This window comes from Callospermophilus lateralis, chromosome 3 (assembly GCF_048772815.1).
Source record: "Callospermophilus lateralis isolate mCalLat2 chromosome 3, mCalLat2.hap1, whole genome shotgun sequence".
Taxonomy (NCBI): domain Eukaryota; kingdom Metazoa; phylum Chordata; class Mammalia; order Rodentia; family Sciuridae; genus Callospermophilus; species Callospermophilus lateralis.
This window is the reverse complement of record NC_135307.1, coordinates 86,798,028-86,812,225: the sequence shown is the minus strand read 5'-3', so window position 1 is coordinate 86,812,225 and position 14,198 is coordinate 86,798,028. Positions and strand designations below refer to the sequence as shown.

At 37.2% G+C, this 14,198-nt stretch overlaps 1 protein-coding gene across 8 annotated transcripts in view; it reads right to left on the bottom strand.

Annotated features, from left to right (window-relative positions):
- Nucleotides 1-14,198, bottom strand: part of Eif2ak4 (eukaryotic translation initiation factor 2 alpha kinase 4) — a 102,910-nt gene that overhangs the window by 24,102 nt on the left and 64,610 nt on the right. For all 8 annotated transcript variants that reach the window (XR_013090762.2, XM_076850542.2, XM_076850543.2 and 5 more), the window contains 7 exons: nucleotides 12,883-12,936; nucleotides 9,316-9,552; nucleotides 7,579-7,654; nucleotides 7,057-7,178; nucleotides 4,136-4,185; nucleotides 3,039-3,207; nucleotides 1,906-2,022 (listed from right to left, as the gene is read on the bottom strand). Coding sequence is in view for 7 of the 8 variants with exons in the window: in XM_076850542.2 (XP_076706657.2) it covers nucleotides 1,906-2,022; nucleotides 3,039-3,207; nucleotides 4,136-4,185; nucleotides 7,057-7,178; nucleotides 7,579-7,654; nucleotides 9,316-9,552; nucleotides 12,883-12,936 (825 nt within the window). In the remaining variant the exon portion in view is untranslated. The remainder of the gene's footprint in view (nucleotides 1-1,905; nucleotides 2,023-3,038; nucleotides 3,208-4,135; nucleotides 4,186-7,056; nucleotides 7,179-7,578; nucleotides 7,655-9,315; nucleotides 9,553-12,882; nucleotides 12,937-14,198) is intronic.

The following is a 14,198-nucleotide window of genomic DNA, read 5'->3' as shown; positions in this document are numbered from 1 at the left end:
TATTTTTAGAAGGAAAGTTGTACTTACAGAATGGGGTGGAGACCCAGCTCTTGAGAGGCTTTACCAGGGCATTTCTGTTTAGGTGGGGAGGGAGTCATTTTGATCTGTGTTCCCTTAATAAAAGCTCAGGTCTGAGTACTTCATCCTATAACAACTACAGCCCTTCTGCACAATCCCCAAGGCTTCTGCCAGTGTCCAACTGACATAATATTGTATCTGTCACTGCCAAACAGTTGCAGCACTTTGAGGAGAAGAGAGACCCACTAAGAAACAAATAAAAGCTGAGTTGTATGGTAGGTACATGCCTATAATCCCAGTGACTGGGTAGGCTGAGGCAGGAGCAGGAGGATCTCAAGTTCGAGGCCAGCCTCAGCAATTTGGTAACTTAGTGATCTTAGTGAGAACTTAATAACTTAGTGAGAACCTGTACAACCCCCCTCCAAAAAAAAGGTTGGGTATGTTGCTCAGTGGTAAAGGGCCCCTGAGTTCTATCCCCAGTACCAAAAGTTAAGTGTGGACCCTTGATGTGTACCAGACAAACAAATGAAATGCTAGTCAAGTCTTTTGGTATATAAAAAACAATAAGCCATTATGGACTTCTATTATTCATTCTGCTTTAATCATAGATTGTTACTATTAGTTACTGAATCTCCTGGATGTCTCTTATTTATTATGAAAAAATTAAGCATGAAAAGAAATTAGGAAATATAAACACTCACCTCCCTCCCAACACCAGAATATAACACTAACTTATTTTTAAAATATTTTTCTTCCAGGATCTGCATGCACATCCATAGTATAGAGTAAGGAATACTATGGTATGGCTAAATCAAGGAAGAGTAACTAGAGATGCCACAGCCCTCATTCTACAGGAAAAGAGCAGATAATGAGGCCCTACCAGATATCTAGGCCCCTAATTCAAATCAGTATGATCTATAAATGACTTAATTGATAAGCATAGGCAGGCTAAAAGAACAAAGGGAAGGGCATAGATCTTTTATTCCCAAACAAGCACTCCCTCTCTTGCCTCCATAAAGTAGCACTGTCATGAAAATGAAGTGGGTTAATCTACATAAAGAACTTAAAAACAATTTGAACCCAGATAGGTGCTCAGTAAAGGTTAACTATTTTAAAAATGATTACAAGCAAGTACCAAAACCAATTAGTTGGTGATTTCTTACCTCATGAAGTGAGTTATTTTTATTTATTTATTTATTTATTTTTATTGGTTGTTCAAAACATTACAAAGCTCTTGACATATCATATTTCATACATTTGATTCAAGTGGGTTATGAACTCCCATTTTTACCCCATATACAGATTGCAGAATCACATCGGTTAATGAAGTGAGTAATTGAAGAACATTTTTTTTTTGGTGCTGGGGATTTAACCTAGGGATGCTTAAACTCTGAGCCACATCCACAGCCCTTTTTTGTATTTTATTTAGAGACAGGGTCTCATTGAGTTGCTAGGGTCTCTTGCTGAGGCTGGCCTTGAACTCATAATCCTCCTGCCTCAGCCTCCTGAGATGCTGAGATTATAGGCATGTGCCACCATGCCTGGCTTAAAGAACTTTTAGTCTCTTAAAAATTTCACCCTTTGGGCTGGGGCTGTAGCTCAACAGCAAAGTGCTCACCTGGAATGTGTGAGGCCCTGGGTTCGATCCTCAGCACCACAAAAAATATCCTGGAGGTTACTAGTAGTACAGGGCTTAGTATAGAATAAAACCTCAACCAATCCTTGCTAATTGTTGATATAATTAAAGCCCATCAGTTCTTTCATCTTAGAGCAATGAAGAAAGGAGATAAAACTCACAATTTAGTTTTATGGTTGCAATAATAAGAAAATAATCATAGACTATTATTATTATCTTTCAACATCAAATCAAAGTAATTACATGCTTACCACAGCATCATATAGAATAACATAGACTTGACTGAGTTTATCTTCTGGGATCCCACAGTGTAAGAGTATTGCTTTCAATAACATTGTATGGTTCAAGTAAATACTGTAATTTCTTTCCTGGGATATAAAGTAAAATTATTATTATTTTTCATTATACAAGAATTTAGGTAAATGGCCAAATCTAGAATCTTACTGTGAATTTATTACCCTAAAACCACAGAAGTACTGAATTTCAGCATCTTTCCTTCTAGTTTATTCTTTCACAAACATTCTTTTTACATTGCTATAGTTGAAGAATATGAAAAAGTTTAACACTTTTACTAAGTGCATCATAATACTCTTGCTGTTCTTTAGCCATGTTAAAAAGCCCAAATCCACACAAATTTCAAACAAGGAAAGATCTGGTTCAGTAGTAGCTGACTTATAAGCACAGGCTGATGGAATAGTTTTTGTTATTTTTGTCTAAACCAGTCACTTAATGAGTGTTCAGAGTGCTGAGCTGGGTGCTGAGTTGGGGATGAGGTACAGGGAAAAGTGGAACCATGGGCTCTGCACTGAAACAGTACACAATACATTTGAAGAAAACACTACAAATCAAGGGAGTATGTGGATGCCTCATGTCAAGAGTCATGAAAGTTAAGAAAAGGTGGCAGTCAGGCTTCATAGGGAGAAAAGGGTCCAAACCATGGCTGAGTAAAGAAAAGCCTGTTTGGACAAGGGGACACCTGTGACTGGTAGTGGCAGTAATGCAAGGCATGTGTGGGGGACAGGGAAGGATGCCAGAGGAGAGTTGGCAGCTCTACCCAAGACAAGATAGTGTGTGAACATGGTGAAAGGCATGGGGAGTTAAGCGAGCAGATGTAGGAGGAGCCACCGAGGGTTCTGATTTCTTGCATTTTGCAATAATGTGCAGAGATACAACACTGTCTTCCTAAATAAAACCAGTTTCTGTCATGGTGGAAGTGAGAGCCCAAGATGAACCTCAAAAGCAACATGATCAAACCTTTGAAGCTACTTTGGGAAAGATGTCATTCATTGCCTGCAGAAACCGAGAAACAGGTCTGAGGTTGTTGTAGACACTTAGTGAATGAAACTAGCAGGGCAATCTCAAAATGTTAAAATTTGGAAGGAACCTGAAGTGCTGGAAACTCTTGGATAATCTCATAGATAGTATAGATGGTTTCAGCAGTGGGCAGAGAGCTGTTGGTAGTAGAAGTGACGATGTCAAATGCACATTCTAGAAGTTCTTTGGGATGAAATCGATCTAACTTGCGGGGTCTAAATACACGTTCTATGCAGTATCTGAAGAGAAACCAAGATTTCCAAGGTCATTACTTATTAGAAATAAATATGTATGAACAAGATAAAAGAAACGAAGATGAAAAAAAAAATCTATCAAGAGGGCTTAAAGACAGAATAGTCTTGCTTTGTGATCTGGGTTCTAATTCCCAGTTTTGCAATATTAAATTATGGAGCTTAGTTTTTTTGTGTTGTTTTTTAATGTCTGAAGTAGAGATGAAATTACACACAAAACCAATTTTACCTTAAGTGATTGCTTTCTACACAGACACCCACACCTTAGGACTGACTCTAATTGCTCACTTGTAGCTAGAATAAAGCACATGAAGAGCTTTCATTTGAAGAAAGAAGCTGGAAGGTAGGGTGCCTCATTGACAACAATACTGGCTCCAATTTATGAAGACCTTGGTGTTTGACCCCTGTGGTATCTGAATATACAGAGAACCTGTCCTCAATGCTAAGTGCCAGGAGCTGCTCAGTGCTCAGCATTCCTGCTGGGTCGACTCCACTTTTTTACAAGTAGCTTTTGTTCAGTTACCTGTGTAGGAAGTTTTCACACAGAGAACACTGGCTATTTGTCCCTCCAATTAAATTTTAAAAGGGGCCATCTGTGATCAAGAATAGCCAGATTTTTTTTGCCCCCAAGCAACCATTTGTGAAAATAATGAGCTGTGTACGTTGCCTGGGGACATGAAAAAGGCACAGAATAGATGTCAGGTCACTTAAATGCTACATTCCTTCTATAGAGGGGGCTGCACTCCCAGTCCCCTGAAAGAAACGGGCACTGGGGCTGGGCTTTCTGACCCTATTACAAGCTCAATACTTTCAGCTCACAATTCTTTACTGTACAGGAGTCATGGAACATAAAATATTCTTCCCTGGTTTCCTTCCCACAGCTACCAAATGGAAGAAAGCCTCTATTGTTTCTTACCGTTTTAAATTCAATATATTATTTCTTGCCACATATCTTGCAAAAGGGACCTGAGAAGTAAACAAGATTTTAAAGGTCAATGTCAAGATGTGCTAACAATTATATTCTTCCAGTTTTAAAAATATCAACTTTATTGACATATAACCCACATACCACAGAGTTTATCCTTTTAAAGTGTACAGTTCAGAGGCTTTATTATAGGCAAGCAATGATACACAATGATGTTTAGGTTAATGATGGAAAGTATATACAACAGTGGCCCTATAAGATTTTATCACAAAAGGATGTTGTAGCCACCTTAGTTTATGTAAAAAGTACACTCTAAGATGTTTTCACAGTAACAAAATCGCCTAATGATTCATTTCTCAAAATTTATCCCCCTCAATAAGTGACACATGAAGGTAGTGAGACTTGTGCACCTCTCACACTCCTGAAATGTTCCCTAATACTTCAGTCAGCAGTGGACTCCACTGCTAGACACCAATCTCTGTCACTGAGGCATTTCCTAGGTTATTTAAACTTGAGGAAAATTTACTTTTAGTTGAATATATTTTGACACACACACACACACACACACACACACACATGCATTTATTTTTTTAAATTGGGCACTTTACCACTGAGCTACATCCCCAGTCCTTTGCTGAGGCTGGCATCAAACTTTCGATCCTCCTGCCTCAGCCTGCTGAGTTGCTGGTATTACAGGGGTGCACCACCCTACCTGGCTTTGCCAAATTTTTATTATGCCAAATTAAAATCTGTGCAAGTTTTTGGTTTCTATGAATTTAAAAAAATGTCATTCATAACAATGCAATAAAAATAGGTATTATCTCTTATGGTGAATTTCCTATCAATTTTTTGGGAAATTTTTTTTTTAAGTGCTGGGATTGAACCAAGGTTCTTGCACATGCCAGGCAAGTGATATACACTGAACTACATCCCCAGTCCAAGATATTCTTAATAACCACCCACAAAATTACAAAACCACTGTCTGATTGCCCCAAGAATTCTAACACAGTATCAATAGTTGGGAAATTATTCTCAAAAGATAATAACTTTCCACCACCCAGTACTGGGGATTGAAACCAGGGGCTCTCTACCTGAATTACATCTCTGGCCCTTGTTATTTTTTATTTTGAAACATGATCTTGCTAAGCTCCTGAGGCTGGCCTTGAACTTGTGATCCTCCTGCCTAAGCCTCCCAAGTTGCTGGGATTATAGGTGTGCACCATCATACCCAGCAAAAGCAATCACTTTCTATTTTTTGTAGTTGAATATCAACTTGCAGGGAGCATATGCTTAAAAATCTCACTTAAGTATCAGTACTTAGAGAATAAGAAGCCAGTTTTAAGTATAACTATGTAACTGTACTTCTACTCTTTAACAGGGCCCAAATATCAGTTATGTGATTTGTCTCTACCCCAAAACAATCCCCAACTACTTTCCTTACACACATACGCACACACAGGATATAATCAGGTAGTTCTCAGAAAAATTCACAAGGCTAATAAACTTCAAAAAAGATGTTCAGTCTCACTAGAAATGAGAAGCTATCTCAACTTCACTCATCAGACTGGCAAAACATGTTTAAATTAATATCATCCATATATGTCCATGGTATAGGAAAATAGGCACTTTCACACACAGCTGATGAAGAGTGCTAGTTGCTAAAGCTTCAGAAATGTAACCTGAAACTTTACAATAAAATTTTCAACAATATTATGCATATATTATACTTGATTAGTAATCCCACTTCGAAGAATTTATTAAAAAAATAAAAACATATTAGTGTATGAATGTTAAAAGAATGTTCATTGCCATATTATTGTGGTGGCTCAAAACTGAAACCTGTCTGCATGTTCATCAACAGTAAAATAGCTGAATGATTTGCTATCAATATTACAGAATATTAAGGAGCTATTAAAAAGAAAGTTTAGATTTATATTTTATATAGATCAAGTATATATATGTATATAAGATGAAAATGTGATACATTTGATCTATATATGATATAATATAGATATTGAGATACATTTATATCTCTATTTGATCGATAGGAATCATTAGAGTAAAAGAAATGTAAGTTTCAATAGAGTTTAAATATTCCATTTTGCTATAGAGAAAACAACATAAAAAAACCCCAAACCTATGTGTATCTAAGTATAAGTGTAGAAAAGGAAAATAGAAGCTAAGAACATGGAAGGATAGGATGCCGATATAGCTCAGTGGCAGAATGCTTGCCTAGGGACTCACTCATGCTAAGCACCCACTCCACCACTCAAGTCTCTATTTATAAGTGCCTTGTTTAAATTAGGGCTTAAACCCTTGCCTGTCATATGCACTCATGTTTTCCTCTGATCTGTTCGGATACTATCATACACACAGACGGGCTTGACAGTAGCTAGCACTATGTAAGTGAATGATTGGAAAAACTGCTACTTAGGGAGTCCTGGGGGTCAGAATAATCAAGCATGGCAAAAATCAGTGCACCCAACTAGCAGCAACACTTGTTACAAGAATGTAATTGATTTGGAATGTTAACATGTTAGAATTTTACTAAAGAATTAGAAAGAAAGTAGAAAATACCCTGTGTTTATTTGTCTGAGTTGACCAGGCTAACCTGCTGTGGTCACTCAGCAGAGCTCAACACTGAGGTGCACATGTGGCAATGCAGGGTTCTGGTTCCTAGAGCCATAAACACCTGAGGTCTTAGCAAGGTGGATGGCATTCAAGGTCAAACATTTACTAAACTTTAGTAATGCTCTTAACCCTGAAAACGCCTGTAAGAATATACTTCCTTAAAGTGACATTTGTAATATAATTCTGGGGGGAAAATATCTGGTAATTAACAATGAACAGATAAGCCATTCGTGTAAACAGACACAGCACCCAGATTGTCAGCAGAGCATTCTGAGCCTTACCCGCAGGTCAAAAGGAAGCATCACCAGCATCCCACTGTGGTCCATGAACACAGCTGCTTCATTGTGCTCATATATTTGTTTATTTCGGGGAAGCAGTAGTGGGGTACACAACTGGACAGCTCCTAACCAAATTAGAAAAAAATCACTAATTATTAGGTTCTTCTTCTCCCTAGGAGGCAACTTAAAACAAAAATCTGATAGCTAAGTAATTGCTACTGGGACCACTGAACTCAGCTTTTCTTCACTTCTCTAAATTTTACAGGTGGAGAGCTCATCTAGGGCTAAATTTGTTAATTCTGTCATAGTTCTGACTCTACAAGCCAACTGTATTTTAATAGCAAGTTTACAATATTCAAATTATTTCTCTTCAGCAAGGCAAGTTATAAAAATAAGCCTAAATTTAATGATGTCAATTGCTTATAATTGAATTTTAATATATGGTTGTACCAAAACCCTCAGATAGCATTTATTATTAATGACAAAATCTTATGGAAAAATATGGTTTTTTAAAATAGGTCATACCATGCCTTTTAAAGATGCGGATGATGGTTTCACACACATGTTGTTGTATCTTGGCTGTACGGATTGAGAAGTTGCCCTAAAATAAGACGAATTAAAATGTCATCATCAAAGCCTAATTAAAGATATCCCCTAGAAACCCTGTCTCAAAAAAAAAGGGCTGGGGATGTGCCTCTGGGTTTAATTCCTGGTACAAAAAAAAAAAAAAAAAAAGGAGAAACAACAGATAAGCAAAAAGACACAAATAAAAAAGTCATCAATAGCCCTGCAAATAAGTTTCTAATATTGCCAACCAGAAAAAAACTGCTTCTTAAAATCTATGTTGATCGTCCACAAATTTTACCAGTACTTCCTCTATTGGTCTTTTAAAATTGCATCAAGTTAATCATACAGAACATAACCAATATCTGTTATATACTCAGTTGACTTTATCAGATTTTAACATTTTGCTATATTGATTCAGGCATTTTTTTCTTTTTAAAAAATTTTAAAAATTTGCTCTTTTTAGATATATATGACAGTAATATGTCATATTACACATACATGAAGTATAATTTATTCTAATTAGGATCTCATTCTTGTGATTGAACATGATGTGAAGTTACACCAATCCTGTATTCATATATGAACATAGGAAAGTTACATCTGATTCATTCTGCCTTTCCTATTCTTATTCACCTCCCTTCCCTTTGTCTAACCCAATGAACTCCATCCCGCCCCCCACCTCCACCCTGTGCGCCTTATTGTGTGTTACCATCTGTGTATCAGAGAAAAGATTTGGCCTTTGATTTTTTGGAATTGGCTTATTTCACTTCAGACATTTTAAAGAAAAAAATGTTAAAGACTCCTCAAACAAGTAACTCAGTTACACTTCAGAAGTCACCTTGGCAGCTTTAAAAAAAAAAGAAAAAACTTTTTTTTTTTCCACTAGGGATTGACCTAGGGCCTAGCATATATCAAACACACATTCTATCACTAAGCCACATATGCTCCTAGTCCCTTAAAGAAGATTCTTTTCCCTTTCTTTCCTTCCTTTTATCCCACCCCTTCTTTCTTGTTTAAAGATGGGATCTTGCTATGTTGCCCAGGTTGGCTATGCATTCAAGCAATCCTCCTACACCACTGTACCCAGATCCTTAAAGAGACTCTTAAAGAGCCTCATACCTGGAGATAGAAGCTAGAGATGCTGGGGAGCCTTGGGCATCTGTGTTGACAGAAAACCTCCCAAGTGTCGGGATAGGTAACTCCACTGGGAGCCTACTTAATCTGGATCTGATTGCTTGATGTTTTTGGCCATAAGCAGCAGAGCTAGAGAATAATACCTTAATCTCCTGGGTAGGTGTAGAAGGGGATGGACCTAGAATTCCTTAAAGTAAGTGATTAACAGTGTGGCTATTCTTTCCAGAATAATGCAGGTTAACACTTTTTTTTTTTTGAGAGAGAGAGAGAGAGAGAGAAATTTTTTAATATTTATTTTTTAGTTTTCGGTGGACACAACATCTTTATTTTATTTGTATATGGTGCTGACGATTGAACCCAGTGCCCCGAGCATGCCAGGCCAGCACGCTATCAATTAAGCCACATCCCCAGCCCAGGTTAACACTTTTTGCATGTACAATTTGGGGCTTTTTGGAGCTCAGGATATGGTGGAGGCATTAGAGGAATCCATGAGAAATAAGAACCTGACTTGATCTTTTGGTGGGCCAGGTTAAACTCTCTGTGCTGTGGGGCTTAGCTCACCTTCAGTATGTCACTATCGTAGGTGTAATCGATGGCAGGGGAAATGCGCTGGGAGAAGATCTGGGCCATCATGGTGCGGTAGGCTTTCCCATCCACGTTGGCCAGCGTGTGATGCAGTACTTCATGCAGCTCAGATTCCTCCATCTGGGGTGGGGGAAGCAGCTCACTCTTCAGCAGTTCTGTGGCTGTGGGACGTTTTGCTGGGTCATGGTTTAACAACCAGGAGATGACAGATTTCTATAATGAAACCCAGGCATGCAGCTGAGTGGATGCAGTAAATGATGCTCAGGAATCATCCTGACAAGCTGATGGTCAATTCAGGTCAAAGAAAAGGTACCACACCTCTTGCACTTAGTAGGGGCATTTCAAAAGTTTTTTTTTTTTTTAATTTCTAAATATGTCATTTACCCCCTACACCTTGTTATGACCTCAGAGTTGTGTAACAATTTAACAGTAGTATTTCTTAAAAGGCAGAAGCCTTTAATATTTCTTGTCACAAACAATAAAAAAAAAAATTAACTCAGTAAACATAGAAGCAGAACTTAGGGGTTGTGGGTGTGGCTCAGTGGAGGGTGCTTGCCTACCCCATGTGAGGCATTGGGTTTGAGCCTTAGTACTGCATAAAAATAAATAAATAAAAATAAAGATATTGTATTTATCTACAACTAAAAAATTTAAAAAAGAAAGAAGTGTAACTTAGGTCTTACAAACACACAAAATACTACATAGAAGACATAAGCACAGAAACCAAATAGCTCTAGATGCCCAGTGTTAGTGATATTATAAACATACTAGTTGCTAGAATTCTTAGAGCATATTAAACATACTGTTTTACTTTTTCTTCTCCATTTGTGTTATTTGTACTGATATCAACCATTCCCTCGAATTCTCTCAATTTATGCTATTTATTGGTTATACTCCCATAGCAGGGAGCCTCTTGAAGAAAATCTAAAACTTGGAAAGGTTGCTTAACAATCCTTAATCCTCTTGTTCATAACAGGATTTATTAAAAAATGAATGTTAGATGAACATTTGAGATCAGAAAGCCTCAATTTTTATTTGGGTGTGGTGGTGCATGCCTATAATCCCAGTGGTTTAGGAGGCTGAGGCAGGTGGATTGTGAATTCAAAGACAGCCTTAGCAACTTAGTGAGGTCCTAAGCAACTCAGTGAGACCTTGTCTCTAAATAAAATACAAAAAAGGGCTGGGGATGTGGCTTAGTGGTTGAGTGCCCTTGTGTTCAATCCCCAGTCACCTCCCTCCTCCGCCAAAAAGAAACTCTTAATTTTTAGATGCATTTTATTAAGCATTTTCCTACTATATATCTTTTATAAATTACTTCCACTCCTGTTGTAGTGTGAAATAAAAACACCGGTAATTACTTTTCATGTAATATAGGAGTTTTATATTATAAAGATAGGAACTGATATGATTCAACTTTTAAGAAAAAGTTATGTAAAACTGGTAACATATTATGCTGAATGAGGTATCATTGATATGATACCTCATTCAGCATAATAGACCCTATTTTACTGCTAAATTTCTGTGTGTGACAAAAATTATGTAATACTCAGTCTATCAGCATTTCCCGTGTTCCCTCCTTTGAGATGAAATGCAGTGACATGGAAGGTGGTTTGGTTGTGGTTTGTGTGGTTTGGTTTAGTGTCACTTTAATACATGCCTAACTCAAAGGCTCAAGGGAACCTAATACAGAGTTGATGACAGGACAATAATCCTCATTATGAGAAATGGTTTACACGGTTGCTGTCATTTTGGTTGTTTAATAAAGTTCCTAGGCCACTATAGCTGTCACCATGTTAAAGTACTGAATAAGCCAGGTGCGGTGGCATACACCTATAATTCCATTGCCTCAGAAGGCTGAAGCAGGAGGATTTCAAGTTCAAAGACAGGCCTTAAGGAACTCAGTGAGACCCTGTCTCAAGATAAAGTATGAATATGAAAAAGGGCTAGGGATGTGCCTCAGTGGTAAAGTGCCCCTGGGCTCAATTCCTGGTACTAAAAAAAAAAAAAAAAGTACTAAATAGGACTAATCATGTGTTATGGTTTGGATGTAAGGTTTCCCCAAAAAGCTCATGTGTGAGACAATGCAAGATGGTTTGGAGGAGAAATGATTAGGTTATAGCCTTAACCTAATCAGTGAATTAATCCCTAATAGGATTAACTTTGGTAACTTGAGGCAGGTAGGGTCATAGCTGCAGAAATTTGCTCATCAGGGGGTGTGGCTATGGCACATATATTTTGTGTAGGGAGAGTGGACTCTCTCTCTGCTTTCTGATCACCATGGGAGCTGTTTCCTTTTGCCACACACTCTGCCTTGATGTTTAGCCTCACCTCGAGCTCCAAGGGATACAGCCTGCTGTCTTAGGATGCAGACCTCTGAAACTGTGAACCCCTGAATACCTTTTCTCCTCTATAGTTGTTTTGGTTGGTCCTTTAGACACAGCAGCGAAAAAGCTGACTAAAATAGCATGTTATAGGAAAAGACTATGAAATAAAAATTTAGTTATGATACCCAGAAACCAAACAAGGGGCTCAATTCAAATCATTACTAACAGCTAACAAAAGAAGTGGAAAAACAACTCAATGTATTTTCTAATGGTTCTTCACTAACTAAATAGATGTGGTAGAGTGGGTCCCTATAGCCATAAATAAATGCCATGATAAATATTACCAAATGATAGAATGTTGGTGTTAATATAAATAAAGTATACTGACTCTCTTTATTTTATAGGTGAGAAAAATTAAAGTCTAGAGAAGTAGCATGTCTATCCAGACATAACCAATAAGCAAGAAATAGCAAATTGTTACAGTGTTCTATGTTTCTGTTCTCAATATTCATCACTTAAAGGTTTTTTGCCTTGACCCTAATTGTCAATAAAAGTCAGTTTAAGGGACAAACTTCCATATGAAAGAATCAATCACTGCAGGCTCCACCAAGACAACCAACTGAACAAAGAAGAAAGGCATAACAGAAGTACAATACATTAATTTGCTACTATTCTTTCACATTAGCTGGATGCCAGTATTATTTTATGACGTGAAATACATAACACCCACACACTCAGATATTTATGTTCTGTGGGAGAAATTATCTTGCTTTAAAATTCTGTCAATCAGATTGTCTAAAAAGAGTCCAACACTTCCCCACAAAGTAAGTTATTTCACCCACAAAACAGAACAGAATTACAGTTTTAAATTGTATTTGTCTTCAAGTCCCAAGTTTTATCTAAAACAATGAGCTGTAAATGGATTTTCTCCCCCCCCCACCCTCAATAGCCAAGCTAAGGGTCCAAATAGCACTTCAAAAATACAATGAATCACACAAAAGAACCCTGTAGTTTGTTAATTTTCTCCACCAGCCCTTAGCATTTTTACAGTGTATTTCAAATCCAATAACATTTTAAGTGTTTCATCTTTTGATACTTTCTCCCATATTGTTCCCAGGACACAAGAGAATGAGTAGCAGAAGATTACTAATTGAAAAAGAAGAAAAACAGTAATTAAAGCCCAAGTCTGAAGACAGCAATTAAAGCATCAGAAAATTACCTGCTTTGTATGCTCTCCATCACTGAAGTCTTCTGGAAACTTGGGGGACATGGGCTATAAGAATATTATATTCAAATCAGGAAGTGCTTGGCAAACTGCCATTGTGAAAGCATTTATTCACCATAAGTAAGAAAACCAAATAGAGAAATTAAAATCTGCTAACAGGGAAAGACTGAGGAGACACCTTCTTGAAGCCTGATGCTCACTTTTTCATGTATATACACATTATTTTTATACAAACTTCACCTAAATGACACCTCTAGAAAGTACCTCCTCCAAGGACAAAGTATTTAAAAATCTAATGGTTTCAGAGACAGAAAGAGCAGTTATTAAACAAATAGCTGAAAAAAAGTCAAATAGCCCCTATCAAACTGCTAATATAAAGTAAGAAAAAACAACATTAAAACCACTATGTCTCCAAAAGGTCTGGTATATAGGACCTAAATTATAACATTAATTTGATGGTTTATATATTCTTGAAATGAAGGAGGAAGCATGAATTTTAAACTGAAGAAAGTTACTTCATCAAAGACATAATCAGCTAAGAGCATTCTGATCAAGGCAAGGAGGAAGAAGGCTCTCCAGATCTCTTGCTCATGGATATGTGAATCTTAAATTACCATTGCCCAAACCTTACTTTGCACTTTCACTTAAATGCCGTTAAAGGGCACCTTTGACCTCACACACTGCAATGTTAATCCTTTTTAGCTCAGGCAGTAAAAGAGGTAAGGATTAATCTCAAGAAGACAAATGGAAATTTCACTGGGGAAAACAATTCAGTGGCTGATATTTTCACAGACTATATTAACTTTTGCTCATGGTAATTTTCTTTAGGTCTCACTATACCAAGTCCATTCAGCACGAATTTTTCTTTTCTACAACTAAACATTCCTTATTCCTAAACCCATTCCCACACACTAATAACTGCACTGATAGCATACAAAAACTTTTAGATTCTTTTGTTTTAATGTTAAGATTAAATCTCTCAGACTAACTTAAAAATAATAACTATAATCTAGCAATTTCTCCAAGCTTTCCAAAAACAACACTGGGGGAGTTTATCATTATTGGAGACATGTAAGCAGAGTGGATTTCTACTTATTAGAAGTGCAGAAGACAGATCAACAGATCATACTAAGTGCCGATAGTCTTTGGTTACACAAACTTGCTATTTTAGCAACTTAAATGAGGCAACTTCTCTTGTTGAGAAAACATTTCACTGCAAAGGGAGAACTAGTTAGCTTGGCATGTCTCAGCAAGTAAATCATTATAGTTGGACAACCTCTTCTATATTATAAATGCCAGGAAAATATCCT